Raw genomic sequence first — 17604 nt, forward strand, 5'->3', positions numbered from 1 at the left:
GCACATGTCTAACATCCATTGTTAGATTGGTCACTCGGCTCTCTTGTCAATATAATAAATACTCTTCGCTTTATGTCATGTGTATGAGTGGGATCGTCATCAAATGATCCGCCTAGTTCCTGTTGAAATTCTAATGGTGATTGGCTACGCTCTGTGAGGGTGGATTTCACTGACGCGTTCCGTTTGGAACAATAAATAGAGCGAGCAAGGCTCCTTCCATTTCACAAGTCTGGGAAGACGCATGAAGAAGTTCTTGCTTCAACAGTGATTGAACGGAACTCCTCTGCCTTTGTCCCGCATTGATAACGTAACACTTACTCTAACTGTAATAGCAAAATAGTCGAAGGAACTTTATTTTTGTACTTTTCATTTTGATAAAAAAAGAATATCTGCCAAAATGGAGTCTCAGATCCGTCAGAACTATCACCACGATTGCGAAGCTGCAATCAACCGGATGATCAACATGGAGATGTTTGCCTCCTACACCTACACTTCAATGGTAATGAGTCTACCAAGATTACCGTTTTGTTGATCAACCTGTTTATTATTATGCCTGGGCCTAAATGCCTTTTTTTCACCTTTTCTGTAGTCCTAAACAATTAATAGCCGATAAACTCAACTCCGTGAAGTACACATTTGAGTTTTAGTTGGCTTGGTTATTTACAGCCTTCAGTTAGATATAGCTTTCCAAAGAATTTTGGAATCTATCCTACCTTGGACAGAGCGCGTAACAACTCCTCGTTATTTGGCATGTTACCAAGTAGACTATGGACTAGAGGGATCCATGCCTTTGTCATCAAGCTTAGTTGCAACAACAATAACAGAATGCCGAGTCACGTTCAGGTTGTAATTGTTTTCTTTTAACCACACTGTCTTGTTTATCCACCCAGGCTTTCTATTTCTCCCGTGACGATGTGGCTCTGTCTGGCTTCGCGCATTTCTTCAAGGAGAACAGCGACGAGGAGCGCGAGCACGCCGACAAGCTACTCTCTTTCCAGAACAAGAGAGGGGGACGCATTTTACTCCAGGACATCAAGGTGAGCCCCTGAGCATCGAAAAACCCATTTAGATTGTAGACTGATAGAAATGTCTTTACTTCATGGAGGAGAATGTCTAGAGTTTAGTTGATCTATAGAGCCTGGAGTAGTCCTGAACATACTGTCTCTAACCACTGAACTTAGTTTGAGGGGTGTAAAACTGTTCACTTAATCCTAACCTTAATGTCTGTTAGTAGTCCCTAACACTTCTGTGTTCACTCTGTCCTGTGTAGAAGCCAGAACGTGATGAGTGGGGCAATGGGCTGGAGGCCATGCAGTGTGCTCTGCAGCTGGAGAAGAATGTGAACCAGGCCCTGCTGGACCTGCACAAGATTGCCTCTGACAAGGTTGACCCCCATGTAAGTTATGAGGAACCGCACATCACATGTATGTATCACATAGACAGGTACTGTCTCACGAGATGATCAGGTTGTTGTCGCTCTGATTACACAGGATTGTGTGACCTGCTGCTTCACACGCACACAATAGTCTACAGATGCACACTATACACACAATGCAGCTAATGCATAAAGGGCGGCAGGTTGCCTAGTGGTTAGAGCGTTGGGCCAGTAATAAAGGTTGCTGGATTGAATCCCCTAGCTGACAAGGTAAAAATATGTTATGCCCCTGAACAAGGCAGTTAACCCACTGTTCCACGTTAGGATGTCATTGTAAATAAGAATGTGTTAACTGACTTGCCTAGTTAAAAAAAAAGCTGGAAACACATTATCTGCACTTATGCCATTACCACCAGGCTCTTGTGTTACTGTATCTACAATAGTCTGTAGTCATTCTCATGTCTGACCTGTTTTCCCTCTTTAGCTGTGTGACTTCCTGGAGACCCATTACCTGAACGAGCAGGTGGAGGCCATTAAGAAGCTGGGAGACCACATCACCAACCTCACCAAGATGGATGCTGTCAAAAACAAGATGGCAGAGTACCTGTTTGACAAGCACACCCTGGGAGGCCAGAGCTAAACCACGTCCATCCCCAGGCTACGGCCTCCAGCCTCAGTCCAGGACTCCTACCTTCTCTGATAGATCCTACTGGCTGTGCATTTATAGGGAGGTGGTAGTGTTAAACTGGGTCAGTGCAACACAGCTGTAATATTGAGGTGTTTTGTTGACAACACTACTGTATTTTGGAGTCGAGGCTTCTTGTAAAACAATGAACAATATCACTAAAGTTTCTTTTCTAATTGTTGACCTGTAGTAATGGATGTTGTATCAGTTTATTTGGGTTCTTTGCTCCATCTTACTGAGAATCTCAAATTCCTGGTGATAAATACTGACAATTGAAGACCTACCAGTGACTGAGGGTCATAACAATAGGGAAAGTTTAACATGAGGTTTATAAAGGACATTCCCTCTGACCACAGAGCGTGTCCTCTACCGTATCTTGTTATAGTGCCATGTCAAATAAGTGCCCAACTGTCAACTCTAGGTCCATAGGAGTAAAATGGGTTACTACAGTTGACGTAGACCTTTACTCTGCATCACAAGTTTATTAGACGGCCTACAGGTCAAAGCCGTTAGCCAGCTGTTATGGCCCATTTCTCTAGTGTTGGAAGTTTGGCTCTTACTGAGAAATTAATCTTTAATCATTTTGTTTATTTCAGTTGGTAATGCCCAATAGTTCCCCTACAGTAAACTATGAACTGAATATTTAAATAGTAATGATTCTACAAGCCTCTCGTTCAACATAAGGGGCTTATTGGAGCTGTCATATGGTTGCAAAGCTACTGGTAATTGACTGAAATTACTGAACACTTTCATTTTGGTAATTAACAGGCAAGCTTAACTTTAACTGACAAATATTGACGTTTTTAATGTGTCCATATAGTAAATGAGTTTCTGGTTAAAGGGGAAAATGGCCTAATGAGAACGGTCTAATCAGCAATGGCATTTAAAATAATTATGCAACTTTTCTTTTCACAACTGCCACCAACATTTGCAACCAAGAAGTATTGACATGGTAAAATAATTGAGTACATTTTTATGGTACTCACTGACTTGGTTTATATTTAGGGTAAAGTTTCACAGCTTTGTCATTCTATTTGAAAATATAATTCAGAGGGCCAGAGATTTGTAATCATATGTACCCAAAAAGGCCACTAGATGGCATCTGATTAAGTTGCATATTCCTAATTGACCAACATTTGTATTTGTTATGGATCCCTATTAGCTGCTGTCAAGGCAACAGTTACTCTTCATGGGGTTTGACAAATTAAAGGCAGTTCTATACAATAAAACTAACATTACATTACTAAACAGATTTCACAACACATTAAGGGTTTGCACTCAGGCCACTACTCTACTACCATATATCTACAACACAAATCCATGTGTGTGTGTGTATCTATAGTGAATATGTTATTGTGTTTTTAATTATGATTTTACAGCTTGCATGAGTTACTTGATGTGGAATAGTAGCCATGTCATGGCTCTCTGTAGTACTGTGAACCTCCCATACTTGGGGACTGTGAAGAGACCTGATGGCATGTCTTGTGGGGTATGCACTGATGTCTAAGTTGTGTGCTAATAGTTTAAACTAACAGCTCGGTGCATTCAACATGTCAATACTTCTCACAAATACAAGTTGTGATGAAGTTAATCACTCCTCTAGTCTGAGCCATGAGAGATTGATGTTCATAATATTAATGTTAGCTCTCTGTGTACATTTAAGAGTGAGCTGTGCTGCCCAGTTCTGGGCCAATTGTAATTTTCATAACTCCTTTTTTGTGGCACCTGACCACACGACTGGACAGTAGTCCAGGGGCGACAAAACAAGGGTTCTCTATAGACACCAATGCGATAGCTGTCTGCTTAGTCCTTGACTTCCATTGAAACAGAACCATTGAGGGAGTGGAACATCTCGCTTCCTCTTCTGTCTCTGCTTGAGACTGCAGAATGCTGAGTCACAATGACAAGGCAGAAATACAGCCAGGGCATAGCCTGAGTCATTCCATACTGTAGTAGAACCAACAGGAGGTTATGACAGGAGAAGGAGTGGGAAGGAGGGAGAGAAATAGAGGGGGAAGGGGAAAGAGTACAGACTAAAAACGCTGTGTCACCCTTCAGAACTTCAAACGAAAGAGTTCTGTAACGGTTAATCATTTTCAGTGTTACTATCACTTCGGTTTATAACTTTAACTTAAGAACATTCTTAGTTTTTACGATAAAATTGTAATGCTAAGAGATGGATAAAAATGTACAGGGTGGGTACCTGGAGGAAAATGGGGGAGGGTCATGCCTTTTCAATTTCAGTCAAGGGGAGGGATTAGTATTTTTAAAATCTAGACCAGGGGAGGGTCATGTAGTTTGTAATTGAAGAAATTTCAATATTTCTCAGTGTTTAAGAATTCGTTGCTTATTAGGCTATATATCGATGCCCGATTCCACCTGATTCTCTGCTGGGCGTGAAATATGAAGTGTGCCTATAGGCTATTTAGCGTGGTCTCAATCAAATGATTCATAGCCTATAGGCTATAGGCTACGAAGTGCATGCTCAGAGAAGCACAGAGCAAAGTTATATTTCTAAGATAGCTGCTGGGATTGCGTAAATAAAACTAGACTGCATTACACACTGCAATGGATATTCCAACCCTGAGGCCTGCTCTGCCCTTGCTGATCAAAACCGTTTTGTTTTTTTGTGCAGGCTAACCAATGCTGTGCTGTGTAGGCCTACAGTGGCAGTTCAGGAGGAGAGTCAAAGAATTCCTCCGAAAATTATTATTGATCAGGCCTAGTCCAAAAAATGCAATATCTTGCGCGTGGACTAGCCTATAGCTTATGTTCTGTAAAGTTTGAGAAGGAGAGCGTGAAGATGAAGACCGGAGGTCAACTTTGATAGCTTGCTACTACTATAATTGATATGAAGAAAAACAATATGTTTCTTGCCTTTGATGTATTTATCCAAGTTATTGACATCACAATAAACCAGATTTTAGTTACTTACATTGTGGTGCTGAAACTTGAAGCAGCAGTCGCGGCACAATCAAGTGGAAATGGACAGCTGATGGTGCTGAAAATAGGCCAATTGGAGTAGGAATAATTCATTTAAACGGTCTTCATTTAAATTAGACTTTACTAACAACAAGAGGGCTTTGTGTTGGAGCTTATTTCTTCCTTCCTATTTAAGAAATAAGATGTTGCTCTACCTGTTTGACAGACAGAATTAGGCTATAGGCTGCTATATCCATAGATTTGAGGTTCAATTCCTCCACCCACCATGCACTCTTTAAATAGCCTCCCTCCAAGTCAGTGAAGGGCTGTTAAGTTAAAAACCAGTACTGGAATTGAGGGGGAATGAGAGGGTATGCCATAGGCCTACCTTTTATTGAAAAAAATGTCAAAAAGCAAATGCCTACCTATTGTTAACTTAAGATTTGTAATAAAATAAAACAGATCCCATTACATACAGTGATCTATAACAGCACTTTGGTCCGTTATGCTTTATGCAAAAAACGACCTGAAATTACCCTGGAAAGACATGACTTCGATCCATCTGCCAATTCCAACAGTCTGAAGAGGCTTCGTCTCATTGTCTCCAAAACTTTGTTTTCACTCATAATGAACGCATTACGCTATAAAGTGAGGTTCAGCCTAGAACAGTTGATCAAAGTAACAGAAAGCAGGGCACATACTTCAAGGATTATCTATGTTGAAGACCCTTACCCCCATTTGAAGCAGCTTCATAATTTTTCAACAAACAATGAACCTAGATAGTAGCTATGACAAACTGATAGAGTCTGTTTTGGATTACATTTTAGGAGAAAGGGGGTCCTGTCCTCAAACAATTGGAGTAGAGGCACTACCTTACATACTAGGCCAGGAAAGACCAGGGGCTGTATACATCAGTGGAGGCTGGGGGGAGGAGCTTCCCCATCCATGTAATGTTATTCAATGTGATCTAAAAGGCTAAACTGATCCTAAATCGCCACTCTTACTCTGAGAGGCTTGATGCATACTGCCCCAGAAGACCTAAGCTGTGTTCGAATACCCATACTAACATACAGTATACTACATACTTAATGAGTACATACTGCATACTATATACAATTAGTTCATAGGGCTCCCGAGTGGCGCAGCGGTCTAAGGCACTGCATCTCAGTGCAAGCGGTGTCACTATAGTACTGCTGTAATTGGGCTATGATTGGGCCCAGCGTCGTCCGGGTTTGGCTGGAGTAGGCTGTCATTGAAAATAAGAATTTGTTCTTAACTGACTTGCCTAGTTAAATAAAGGTGAAGTAAAAAAATTAAATAAAAAGTGTTTAACAAATTGAAAAGGAATCTTGATATGTAATACCCCGGCCCTGTCTGTTAGGTTTATCTACTCGTCTTTGTATATTTTTTGTATTGGTGTGTTCATAATAATAAATAAATGAATAAATATATATATAAAAAATAAAAATAAATGATGATCCCACTCATTCACATGACCTAAAGCAAAGATATTTATTATATTGACAAGAGAGCCGAGTGACCCATCTAACAATGGTAATACATGTGCTCAACGATTGAAGACAGGCAAGATCAGGTGGGACCATTCTAGCCAATGAGAGGGCAGGCACGGGTGTGAACAACACGCAGAACTAAACGTCGTTTTTCTCAAAGTTGCCGGAATGCCACGTGCATCCACATATATTAGTACATTTGTTAAAGCTTAAACATTACGAAACTTCTATTCGATCAAAATCCGCAAGTCATTTGACACTGTTATATACATCCACACAAAAACGGGCTAATCTCACGGGTGGAGTAAATGCTCTCGCCTCGACCTCATCTTAATCTGTTTAATTTTTTTTACTTTGTTTATTACAAGAGTGGATACATTTCATTGTTTTAACTAATTATGACAAAGGTTAAGAAAATGTTGAGCGATGTAATGACTTTTCAAATAAGTTACGTTACACGTTATGTCTGATGTTGGCTGACAATTTTTTAGCTACGCTGTCCTTACGAACCGCATAGCATATCATTACAGCAGTATGTACCGATATGTTAGCTAGCTACCTAACGTAAAGTTAGTTGGCTATTGATACATCAGGATTAGCTAAGTGGTATTGTCATTGTGCGTTCTCAATGGACACTGGAAGTAGCTAGCAAGCTAACCAAAGTTAGCCAGTTAGCTTGGGTGCTTGACTGCCGTTGTGAGGTCAAAATGCTCGGATCAACCTTACTCCTCGGCCAGAGCGGCCAGTGTGGGCTCTGAACGCTCCGAGAGCGAAACGCTTTGAATTTACGAAAGGACAATCTGACAACGCTCTGAATTTACGAACGCCCAGAGCGTACTCTGGCACTCCAGATTGAATTTAAAAACACATCCGAAATCGTATGATGTCTAGCTAGTAATTAGTTATTCTAACAAGCTAGCAAGAGGTTGCATAGCAACAGCATCAGCTTCCGGTAGACAGTCGAAGCGCTAGTAAGCTCAACTAAAAGTTTACCGAGCTTTTACAGTATACTCAAATGTAACCTTTATTTAACAAGGTAGGCCAGTTGAGAACAAGTTCTCGTATACAACTGCGACCTGGCCAAGATAAAGCAAAGCAGTGCGACACAAACAATAACACAGAGTTACACATGGAATAAACACAACATACAGTCAATAACACAATAGAAAAAAATCTATATACAGTATGTGCAAATGAGGTATGATTAGGGAGGTAGGGCAATAAATTGGCCGTAGTGGCGAAGTGATTACAATTTAGCAATTAAACATTGGAGTGATAGATGTGCAGAAGATGAGTGTGCAAGTAGAGATACTGGGGTGCAAAGGAGCAAAAAAATAAGTAACAATATGGGGATGAGGTAGTTGGATGGGCTACCTACAGATGGGCTATGTACAGGTGCAATGATCTGTGACCTGCTCTGACAGCTGATGTTTAAAGTTAGTGAGGGAGATATGCACCATAAAGAGACCCATATTGCTTTTTTGTTTTTACATTTACTGATAATTTCAAAATAATATTTGAAATTCTATCTTAAATAATGTGAAGAGGGGTTTGTTCTCTGCCCACTTCATTTTATGGATAAAGAATCTTCCATGAAAGATAAACAAATTAACAATGAATGTTAAATCAGGGTCCATATCATAAAACATAATATCAAAGTCTCTCAGATTAACATTAATAGTCTTCTCTTTCAAGATAAAATCTTCTAACACTCCAAAATCTTCTGACATAAGAACATAAGTATACAATCTGGAAAAAGAAAGACTTAAAACACAAAAACAAGTCTTTATTTTTCCAAGACTGGTTTGACGACAACATTATTTGGATGAAACAATTATTGAATAATGATGGCCAACTATATGATTATCAAGAATTCATGAGACCACACAATGTTTCATTCGCTCCTGGGGAGTGGGCTCGTCATCAAATGATCCGCCTAGTTCCTGTTGAAATTCTAATGGTGATTGGCTACGCTCTGTGAGGGTGGATTTCACTGACGCGTTCCGTTTGGAACAATAAATAGAGCGAACAAGGCTCCTTCCAATTCACAAGTCTGGGAAGACGCATGAAGAAGTTCTTGCTTCAACAGTGATTGAACGGAACTCCTCTGCCTTCGTCCTGTATTATAGAACATTCCGGATTGATAACATAACACTTACTCTAACTATAATAGCAAAATAGTTGAAGAAACTCTATTTTTGTACTTTCATTTAGATATAAAAGAAAATCTGCGAAGATGGAGTCTCAGATCCGCCAGAACTATCACCACGATTGCGAAGCTGCCATCAACCGGATGATCAACATGGAGATGTTTGCCTCCTACACCTACACTTCAATGGTAAGGAGTATACCAAGATTACCGTTTTGTTGATCTACCTTTCACCTTTTCTGTAGTCCTAAACAATTAATAGCCGATAAACTCAACTCCGTGAAGTACATATTTGAGTTTTAGTTGGCTTGGCTATTAACAGCCTTCAGGTAGATATAGCATTCAAATGAAGTTGGGAATCTATCCTACCTTGGACAGAGCGCGTAACTCCTTGATATTTGGCATGTTACCAAGTAGACTATGGACTAGATGGATCCATGCCTTTGTCATCAAGTTTAGTTGCAACAACAAGAACAGAATGCAGAGTCACGTTCAGGTTGTAATTTTTTTCTCTTAACCATACTGTCTTGTTTATCCACCCAGGCTTTCTATTTCTCCCGTGACGATGTGGCTCTGTCTGGCTTCGCGCATTTCTTCAAGGAGAACAGCGACGAAGAGCGCGAGCACGCCGACAAGCTACTCTCTTTCCAGAACAAGAGAGGTGGACGCATTTTACTCCAGGACATCAAGGTGAGCCCCTGAGCATCGAAAAACCCATTTAGATTGTAGACTGATAGAAATGTCTTTACTTCATGGAGGAGAGTGTCTACAGAGTTTAGTTGATCAATAGAACCTGGAGTAGTCCTGAACATACTGTCTCTAACCACTGAACTGAGTGTGAGGGGTGTAACTCTGTTCAATTTATCCTAACCTTATTGTCTGCTAGTAGTCCTTAACACTTCTGTGTTCACTCTGTCCTGTGTAGAAGCCAGAACGTGATGAGTGGGGCAATGGGCTGGAGGCCATGCAGTGTGCTCTGCAGCTGGAGAAGAATGTGAACCAGGCCCTGCTGGACCTGCACAAGATTGCCTCTGACAAGGTTGACCCCCATGTAAGTTATGAGGAACTGCACATCACATGTATGTATCACATAGAAGACAGGTACTGTCTCGGGAGATGATCAGGTTGTTGTAGCTCTGACTAACGACACAGGATTGTGTGACCTGCTGCTTCACACGCACACAATAGTCCACAGATGCACACTATACACACAATGCAGCTAATGCATAAGTTTGCATAAAGGGCGGCATGTTGCCTAGTGGTTAGAGTGTTGGGACAGTAACAAAGGTTGCTGGATTGAATCCCCTAGCTGACAAGGTAAAAATATGTTCTGACCCTGAACACGGCAGTTAACCCACTGTTCCACGTTAGGATGTCATTGTAAATTAGAATTTGTTCTTAACTGACTTTAAAAAAGCTGGAAACACATTATCTGCACTTATGCCGTTACCACCATGCTCTTGTGTTACTGTATCTACAATAGTCTGTAGTCATTCTCTTGTCTGACCTGTGTTTTCCCTCTTTAGCTGTGTGACTTCCTGGAGACCCATTACCTGAACGAGCAGGTGGAGGCCATTAAGAAGCTGGGAGACCACATCACCAACCTCACCAAGATGGATGCTGTCAACAACAAGATGGCAGAGTACCTGTTTGACAAGCACACCCTGGGAGGCCAGAGCTAAACCACTTCCATCTCCAGGCTACGGCCTCCAGCCTCAGTCCAGGACTCCTGCCTTCTCTGATAGATCCTACTGGCTTTGCATTTATAGGGAGGGGAGTGTTAAACTGGTGCAGTGCAACACAGCTGTAATATTGGTGTTTTTGTTGACAACACTACTGTATTTTGGAGGCAAGGCATCTTGTAAAACAATAAAAAATATCACTAAAGTTTTTATTTTCTAATTGTTGTCATGGATGTTGTATTAGTCTATTCAGGTTCTTTGCTCCGTCTTACTGAGTAACTTTGTTTCCTGGTGGTAAATACTGACAATTGTTGACTTACCAGTGACTGAGGGTCCTAACAATAGGAAAAGTTTAACATGAGGTTTATAAAGGACATTACCTCTGACCACAGAGTGTCCTCTCCTGTATCTTGTTATAGTGCCATGTCAATTAAGGGGTCAACTCGGTCCATAGGAGTAAAATGGGTAACTACAGTTGATGTAGACCTTTACTCTGTGCATCACAAGTTTATTAGACGGCCTAGAGGTCAATCAAAGCCGTTAGCCAGCTGTTATGGCACATTTCTCTAGTGATGGAATTTTGGCTCTAACTGAGAAATTCATCTTTAATCATTTTGTTTATGTCAGTTTAATGCCCAATAGTTCCCCTTCAGCAAACTGAACTGCATACTAAAATAGTAATGATTCTACAAGCCTCTCGTTCACCATAAGGTGCTTATTGGAGCTGTCATATGGTTGCAAAGCTACTGGTAACTTACTGAAATGACGGAACACTTTCATTTTGGTAATTAACAGTCAAGCTAAACTTATACTTTAACTGAAGAAAAAAAAAGACGTTAATGTCCATATTCTAAATGAGTTTCTAGTGGATAAACCATTTGGTTAAAGGGGAAAATGGCCTAATGAGAACTGTCTAATCAGCAATGGCATTTTACATTTAAGTCATTTAGCAGACGCTCTTATCCAGAGCGACTTACAAATTGGTGCATTCACCTTATGGTATCCAGTGGAACAACCACTTTACAATAGTGCATCTAAATCTTTTAAGGGGGGGGGGGGGTTAGAAGGATTACTTTATCCTATCCTAGGTATTCCTTAAAGAGGTGGGGTTTCAGGTGTCTCCGGAAGGTGGTGATTGACTCCGCTGACCTGGCGTCGTGAGGGAGTTTGTTCCACCATTGGGGTGCCAGAGCAGCGAACAGTTTTGACTGGGCTGAGCGGGAACTGTACTTCCTCAGAGGTAGGGAGGCGAGCAGGCCAGAGGTGGATGACCGCAGTGCCCTTGTTTGGGTGTAGGGCCTGATCAGAGCCTGAAGGTACGGAGGTGCCGTTCCCCTCACAGCTCCGTAGGCAAGCACCATGGTCTTGTAGCGGATGCGAGCTTCAACTGGAAGCCAGTGGAGAGAGCGGAGGAGCGGGGTGACGTGAGAGAACTTGGGAAGGTTGAACACCAGACGGGCTGCGGCGTTCTGGATGAGTTGTAGGGGTTTAATGGCACAGGCAGGGAGCCCAGCCAACAGCGAGTTGCAGTAATCCAGACGGGAGATGACAAGTGCCTGGATTAGGACCTGCGCCGCTTCCTGTGTGAGGCAGGGTCGTACTCTGCGAATGTTGTAGAGCATGAACCTACAGGAACGGGTCACCGCCTTGATGTTAGTTGAGAACGACAGGGTGTTGTCCAGGATCACGCCAAGGTTCTTAGCACTCTGGGAGGAGGACACAATGGAGTTGTCAACCGTGATGGCGAGATCATGGAACGGGCAGTCCTTCCCCGGGAGGAAGAGCAGCTCCGTCTTGCCAAGGTTCAGCTTGAGGTGGTGATCCGTCATCCACACTGATATGTCTGCCAGACATGCAGAGATGCGATTCGCCACCTGGTTATCAGAAGGGGGAAAGGAGAAGATTAATTGTGTGTCGTCTGCATAGCAATGATAGGAGAGACCATGTGAGGATATGACAGAGCCAAGTGACTTGGTGTATAGCGAGAATAGGAGAGGGCCTAGAACAGAGCCCTGGGGGACACCAGTGGTGAGAGCACGTGGTGCGGAGACAGATTCTCGCCACGCCACCTGGTAGGAGCGACCTGTCAGGTAGGACGCAATCCAAGCGTGGGCCGCGCCGGTAATGCCCAACTCGGAGAGGGTGGAGAGGAGGATCTGATGGTTCACAGTATCAAAGGCAGCCGATAGGTCTAGAAGGATGAGAGCAGAGGAGAGAGAGTTAGCTTTAGCAGTGCGGAGCGCCTCCGTGACACAGAGAAGAGCAGTCTCAGTTGAAAGACTAGTCTTGAAACCTGACTGATTTGGATCAAGAAGGTCATTCTGAGAGAGATAGCAGGAGAGCTGGCCAAGGACGGCACGTTCAAGAGTTTTGGAGAGAAAAGAAAGAAGGGATACTGGTCTGTAGTTGTTGACATCGGAGGGATCGAGTGTAGGTTTTTTCAGAAGGGGTGCAACTCTCGCTCTCTTGAAGACGGAAGGGACGTAGCCAGCGGTCAAGGATGAGTTGATGAGCGAGGTGAGGTAAGGGAGGAGGTCTCCGGAAATGGTCTGGAGAAGAGAGGAGGGGATAGGGTCAAGCGGGCAGGTTGTTGGGCGGCCGGCCGTCACAAGACGCGAGATTTCATCTGGAGAGAGAGGGGAGAAAGAGGTCAAAGCACAGGGTAGGGCAGTGTGAGCAGAACCAGCGGTGTCGTTTGACTTAACAAACGAGGATCGGATGTCGTCGACCTTCTTTTCAAAATGGTTGACGAAGTCATCCGCAGAGAGGGAGGAGGGGGGGGGAGGGGGAGGAGGATTCAGGAGGGAGGAGAAGGTGGCAAAGAGCTTCCTAGGGTTAGAGGCAGATGCTTGGAATTTAGAGTGGTAGAAAGTGGCTTTAGCAGCAGAGACAGAAGAGGAAAATGTAGAGAGGAGGGAGTGAAAGGATGCCAGGTCCGCAGTGAGGCGAGTTTTCCTCCATTTCCGCTCGGCTGCCCGGAGCCCTGTTCTGTGAGCTCGCAATGAGTCGTCGAGCCACGGAGCAGGAGGGGAGGACCGAGCCGGCCTGGAGGATAGGGGACATAGAGAGTCAAAGGATGCAGAAAGGGAGGAGAGGAGGGTTGAGGAGGCAGAATCAGGAGATAGGTTGGAGAAGGTTTGAGCAGAGGGAAGAGATGATAGGATGGAAGAGGAGAGAGTAGCGGAGGAGAGAGAGCGAAGGTTGGGACGGCGCGATACCATCCGAGTAGGGGCAGAGTGGGAAGTGTTGGATGAGAGCGAGAGGGAAAAGGATACAAGGTAGTGGTCGGAGACTTGGAGGGGAGTTGCAATGAGATTAGTGGAAGAACAGCATCTAGTAAAGATGAGGTCAAGCGTATTGCCTGCCTTGTGAGTAGGGGGGGAAGGTGAGAGGGTGAGGTCAAAAGAGGAGAGGAGTGGAAAGAAGGAGGCAGAGAGGAATGAGTCAAAGGTAGACGTGGGGAGGTTAAAGTCACCCAGAACTGTGAGAGGTGAGCCATCCTCAGGAAAGGAACTTATCAAGGCGTCAAGCTCATTGATGAACTCTCCAAGGGAACCTGGAGGGCGATAAATGATAAGGATGTTAAGCTTGAAAGGGCTGGTAACTGTGACAGCATGGAATTCAAAGGAGGCGATAGACAGATGGGTCAGGGGAGAAAGAGAGAATGTCCACTTGGGAGAGATGAGGATCCCAGTGCCACCACCCCGCTGACCAGAAGCTCTCGGGGTGTGCGAGAACACGTGGGCAGACGAGGAGAGAGCAGTAGGAGTAGCAGTGTTATCTGTGGTAATCCATGTTTCCGTCAGTGCCAAGAAGTCGAGGGACTGGAGGGAAGCATAGGCTGAGATGAACTCTGCCTTGTTGGCCGCAGATCGGCAGTTCCAGAGGCTGCCGGAGACCTGGAACTCCACGTGGGTCGTGCGCGCTGGGACCACCAGGTTAGAGTGGCAGCGGCCACGCGGTGTGAAGCGTTTGTATGGTCTGTGCAGAGAGGAGAGAACAGGGATAGACAGACACATAGTTGACAGGCTACAGAAGAGGCTACGCTAATGCAAAGGAGATTGGAATGACAAGTGGACTACACGTCTCGAATGTTCAGAAAGTTAAGCTTACGTTGCAAAAATCTTATTGACTAAAATGATTAAAATGATACAGTACTGCTGGCTGGTGAAGTAGGCTAGCTAGCAGTGGCTGCGTTGTTGACTTTGTTTGAAAGTGTAGCTGGCTAGGTAACCTCGATAACTGGCTAGGTAACCTCGATAACCTCGATAATTACTCTAAACTACACAATTATCTTAGATACAAAGACAGCAAAGACAACTATGTATCTAGCTAACACTACACTAATCAAATCGTTCCGTTGTAATGTATTATTAGTTTCTACAGTGCTGCTAGTCGGTAGAAGTTGACTAGCTAGCTAGCAGTTGTTGACTTAATTTTCAATAACTATGCAACTATTCTCTTTTCACAACTGCCACCAACATTTACAACCAAGAAGTATTGACATGGTAAATTGAGTACAGTTGTATGGTATTCACTAACTTGGTTTGAATTTAGGGTAAAGTTTCACAGCTTTGTCATTCTATTTGAAAATATATTTTACATAAGGCCACAGAGGGCCAGAGATTTGTAATCTGATGTACCCAAAAAGGCCACTAGATGGCATCTGATTAAATTGCATAGTCCTTAATTTACCAACATTTGTATTTGTTATGGATCCCAATTAGCTGCTGTCAAGGCAGCAGTTACTCTTCATGGGGTCTGACAAATTAAAGGCAGTTCTATACAATAAAACTAACATTACATTACTTAACAGATTTCACAACACATTAAGGGTTTGCACTCAGGCCACTACTCTACTACCACATATCTACAACACAAAATCCATGTGTGTGTGTCTATAGTGCATATGTGTCTCTTCACAGTCCCCGCTGTCCCATAAGTTTTATTTTTATCTCTTTTTAAATCTTATTTTACTGCTTGCATGAGTTACTTGATGTGGAATAGTTGCCATGTAATGGCTCTCTGTAGTACTGTGAACCTCCCATACTTGGGGACTGTGAAGAGACCTGATGGCATGTCTTGTGGGGTATGCACTGGTGTCTGAGTTGTGTGCTAGTAGTTTAAACTGACAGCTCGGTGCATTCAACATGTCAATACTTCTCACAAATACAAGTAGTGATGAAGTCAATCTCTCCTCTACTCTGAGCCATGAGAGATTGACGTTCATAATGTTAATGTTAGCTCTCTGTGTACATTTAAGGGTGAGCTGTGCTGCCCAGTTCTGGGCCTATTGTAATTTTCATAAGTCCTTTTTTGTGGCACCTGACCACACGACTGGACAGTAGTCCAGGTGCAACAAAACAAGGGCCTTTAGAACCTACCTTGTTAATAGTGTTGTTAAGGAGGCAGAGCAGTGCTTTATTATGGACAGATCTATCCCCATCTTAGCTACTGTTGTATCAATATATTTTTACCATGACAGAAGTTTATTCTCAACTTGTTACATTTCCACATTATTCATTACAAGATTTAGTTGAGGTTTAGGGTTTAGTGTTTTAATTTTATGTCCCAAATACAATTCCTTTAGTTTTTGAAATTCATGTATTTAGGACTAACTTATTTCTTGCCACCCATTCTGAAACTGACTGCAGCTCTTAAGTGTTGCAGTGATTTCACCTGCTGTGGTGGCTGATGTGTATAGTGTTGAGTCATCAGCTTACATAGACACACAGGCTTCACTCAGCACCAGTGGCAAGTCATTAGTAAAGATAGAAAAAAGAAGGGGCCTAGACAGCTGCTCTGGGGAATGTCTAACTCTACTTAGATTAAGTTGGAGAGGATTCCATTAAAGAACTGTGTTCTGGTAGACAGGTAACTCTAGATCCACAATATAGCAGGGCATGTAAAGCCATAACACTTACGCTTTTTCCAGCAGATTATGGTCAATAATGTCAAAAGCTGCAGAGAGGTGCTTTATTTATTTTTATGTTTATTTAACTAGGCACGTCTGTAAAGAAAAATGTCTTATTCACAATGACGGCCTACCAAAAGGCAAAAGGCCTTTCACGACAAGAGAGACAACACAACACTACATAAAGAGAGACCTAAGACAACAACATAGCATGGTAGGCAGTAACAGAATTCTGTTGTAACAGATAGGCCTACATTATTCAGTGTTTATACATGATACAGGGTATCATGCTTGTTGCTAAATTACACACCTGCCTGATAATATGGACCCATATGGTTATTGAGCATTTGTTTTTAGTCATTGCAGGCTAAAGGTGGCAATACCAGTTATTGAGTGTAAAGGGGCAATTACTTTTTCACACAGGGGAATTAGGTGTTGCGTAACTTGGTTAATTAAATAAATAAAATAAGTATATATTTTTTTTGTTATTTGTAAACCTATGTTCCCTTTATCTAATATTAGGTTTTGGTTGAAGATCTGATAACAAAAATAGAGAAAACCAGAAAGGGGGAAATACTTTTTATGGCACTGTATATATACACTGAGTGTATAAAACATTAAGAACACCTTCCTAATATTGAATGGCAAACGCACCTTTTTCCCTCAGAACAGCCTCAATTCGTTGGGGCAAGGATTCGATCTATAAGGTGTCGAAAGCGTTCTACAGGGATGTTGGCCCATGTTGACTCCAATGCTTCCCACAGTTGTGTTAAATTGGCTGAATGTCCCTATGTGAGGTGGATCATTCTTGCTACACACGGGAAACTACTGAGTGTGAAAAACCAAGGGGTTTGGTGATGATTTTCTAAACTGTTAGTTAGACCAACAGTTTAAAGTAATATTGAAAAATATTGTTATTTGAGTTGTGATTGGGGTATATTGTTCAAATTATCAGGAAAGTTGTTGGTGTATTTTCCCTCCAACGTTCATCAGAAACAACCATATTACAGCTATTTGTTTAAAAATGCCTTAGTAAGTTACATAGTATATGTTACTGCTGTTCCCTCCTTCTTCCCTTATTTTTCCTAAACTCAGCATGTTTTCGCCCACTCACCACCGCTCAAGTCTGTTTCCACAGTCATGAGACCTAGTTTCCTTCCACCATTGTCACGGTGATAGTGGAAAAGAATGGCCTTCAGGCCAAAGATGGTGGGTAAATGAAGGTAGTTCACTCAGGCCATTTACCACTGTCTGCTTAAGGGGGGCGGAGAGGTGGGGGGGGGGGGGGTGTTCTCCATAGACACCAATGCGATAGCTGTCTGCTTAGTCCTTGACTTCCATTGAAACAGAACCATTGAGGGAGTGA

General features: G+C 42.7%; 2 protein-coding genes across 2 annotated transcripts; both read left to right on the forward strand.

The window, feature by feature from the left end:
* The first annotated feature begins 214 nt into the window (after positions 1 to 214).
* On the forward strand, positions 215 to 2249 carry LOC120033762 (ferritin, middle subunit). Its single transcript, XM_038980220.1, has 4 exons — positions 215 to 499; positions 891 to 1037; positions 1271 to 1396; positions 1860 to 2249. The coding sequence occupies exons 1-4, from the start codon at positions 398 to 400 to the stop codon at positions 2013 to 2015; spliced, it is 531 nt and encodes a 176-aa protein (XP_038836148.1). The 5' UTR covers positions 215 to 397; the 3' UTR covers positions 2016 to 2249.
* A 6278-nt stretch (positions 2250 to 8527) lies between these two features.
* On the forward strand, positions 8528 to 10534 carry LOC120033814 (ferritin, middle subunit-like). The gene is made up of 4 exons (XM_038980237.1): positions 8528 to 8831; positions 9186 to 9332; positions 9568 to 9693; positions 10169 to 10534. The coding sequence occupies exons 1-4, from the start codon at positions 8730 to 8732 to the stop codon at positions 10322 to 10324; spliced, it is 531 nt and encodes a 176-aa protein (XP_038836165.1). The 5' UTR covers positions 8528 to 8729; the 3' UTR covers positions 10325 to 10534.
* The last annotated feature ends 7070 nt before the right edge of the window (positions 10535 to 17604 follow it).

The sequence above is a fragment of the Salvelinus namaycush genome, chromosome 3, assembly GCF_016432855.1.
Source record: "Salvelinus namaycush isolate Seneca chromosome 3, SaNama_1.0, whole genome shotgun sequence".
Classification (NCBI taxonomy): domain Eukaryota; kingdom Metazoa; phylum Chordata; class Actinopteri; order Salmoniformes; family Salmonidae; genus Salvelinus; species Salvelinus namaycush.

Excerpts from the sequence above, each read along its gene's own strand:
- LOC120033814 (XM_038980237.1), top strand. The coding sequence starts at position 8,730 with ATGGAGTCTCAGATCCGCCAGAACTATCACCACGATTGCGAAGCTGCC. Across the intron at positions 9,333-9,567 it reads TTTTACTCCAGGACATCAAG|AAGCCAGAACGTGATGAGTG; the intron begins GTGAGCCCCTGA and ends TGTCCTGTGTAG. Across the intron at positions 9,694-10,168 it reads CTGACAAGGTTGACCCCCAT|CTGTGTGACTTCCTGGAGAC; the intron begins GTAAGTTATGAG and ends TTCCCTCTTTAG.
- LOC120033762 (XM_038980220.1), top strand. The coding sequence starts at position 398 with ATGGAGTCTCAGATCCGTCAGAACTATCACCACGATTGCGAAGCTGCA. Across the intron at positions 500-890 it reads CCTACACCTACACTTCAATG|GCTTTCTATTTCTCCCGTGA; the intron begins GTAATGAGTCTA and ends TTATCCACCCAG. Across the intron at positions 1,038-1,270 it reads TTTTACTCCAGGACATCAAG|AAGCCAGAACGTGATGAGTG; the intron begins GTGAGCCCCTGA and ends TGTCCTGTGTAG.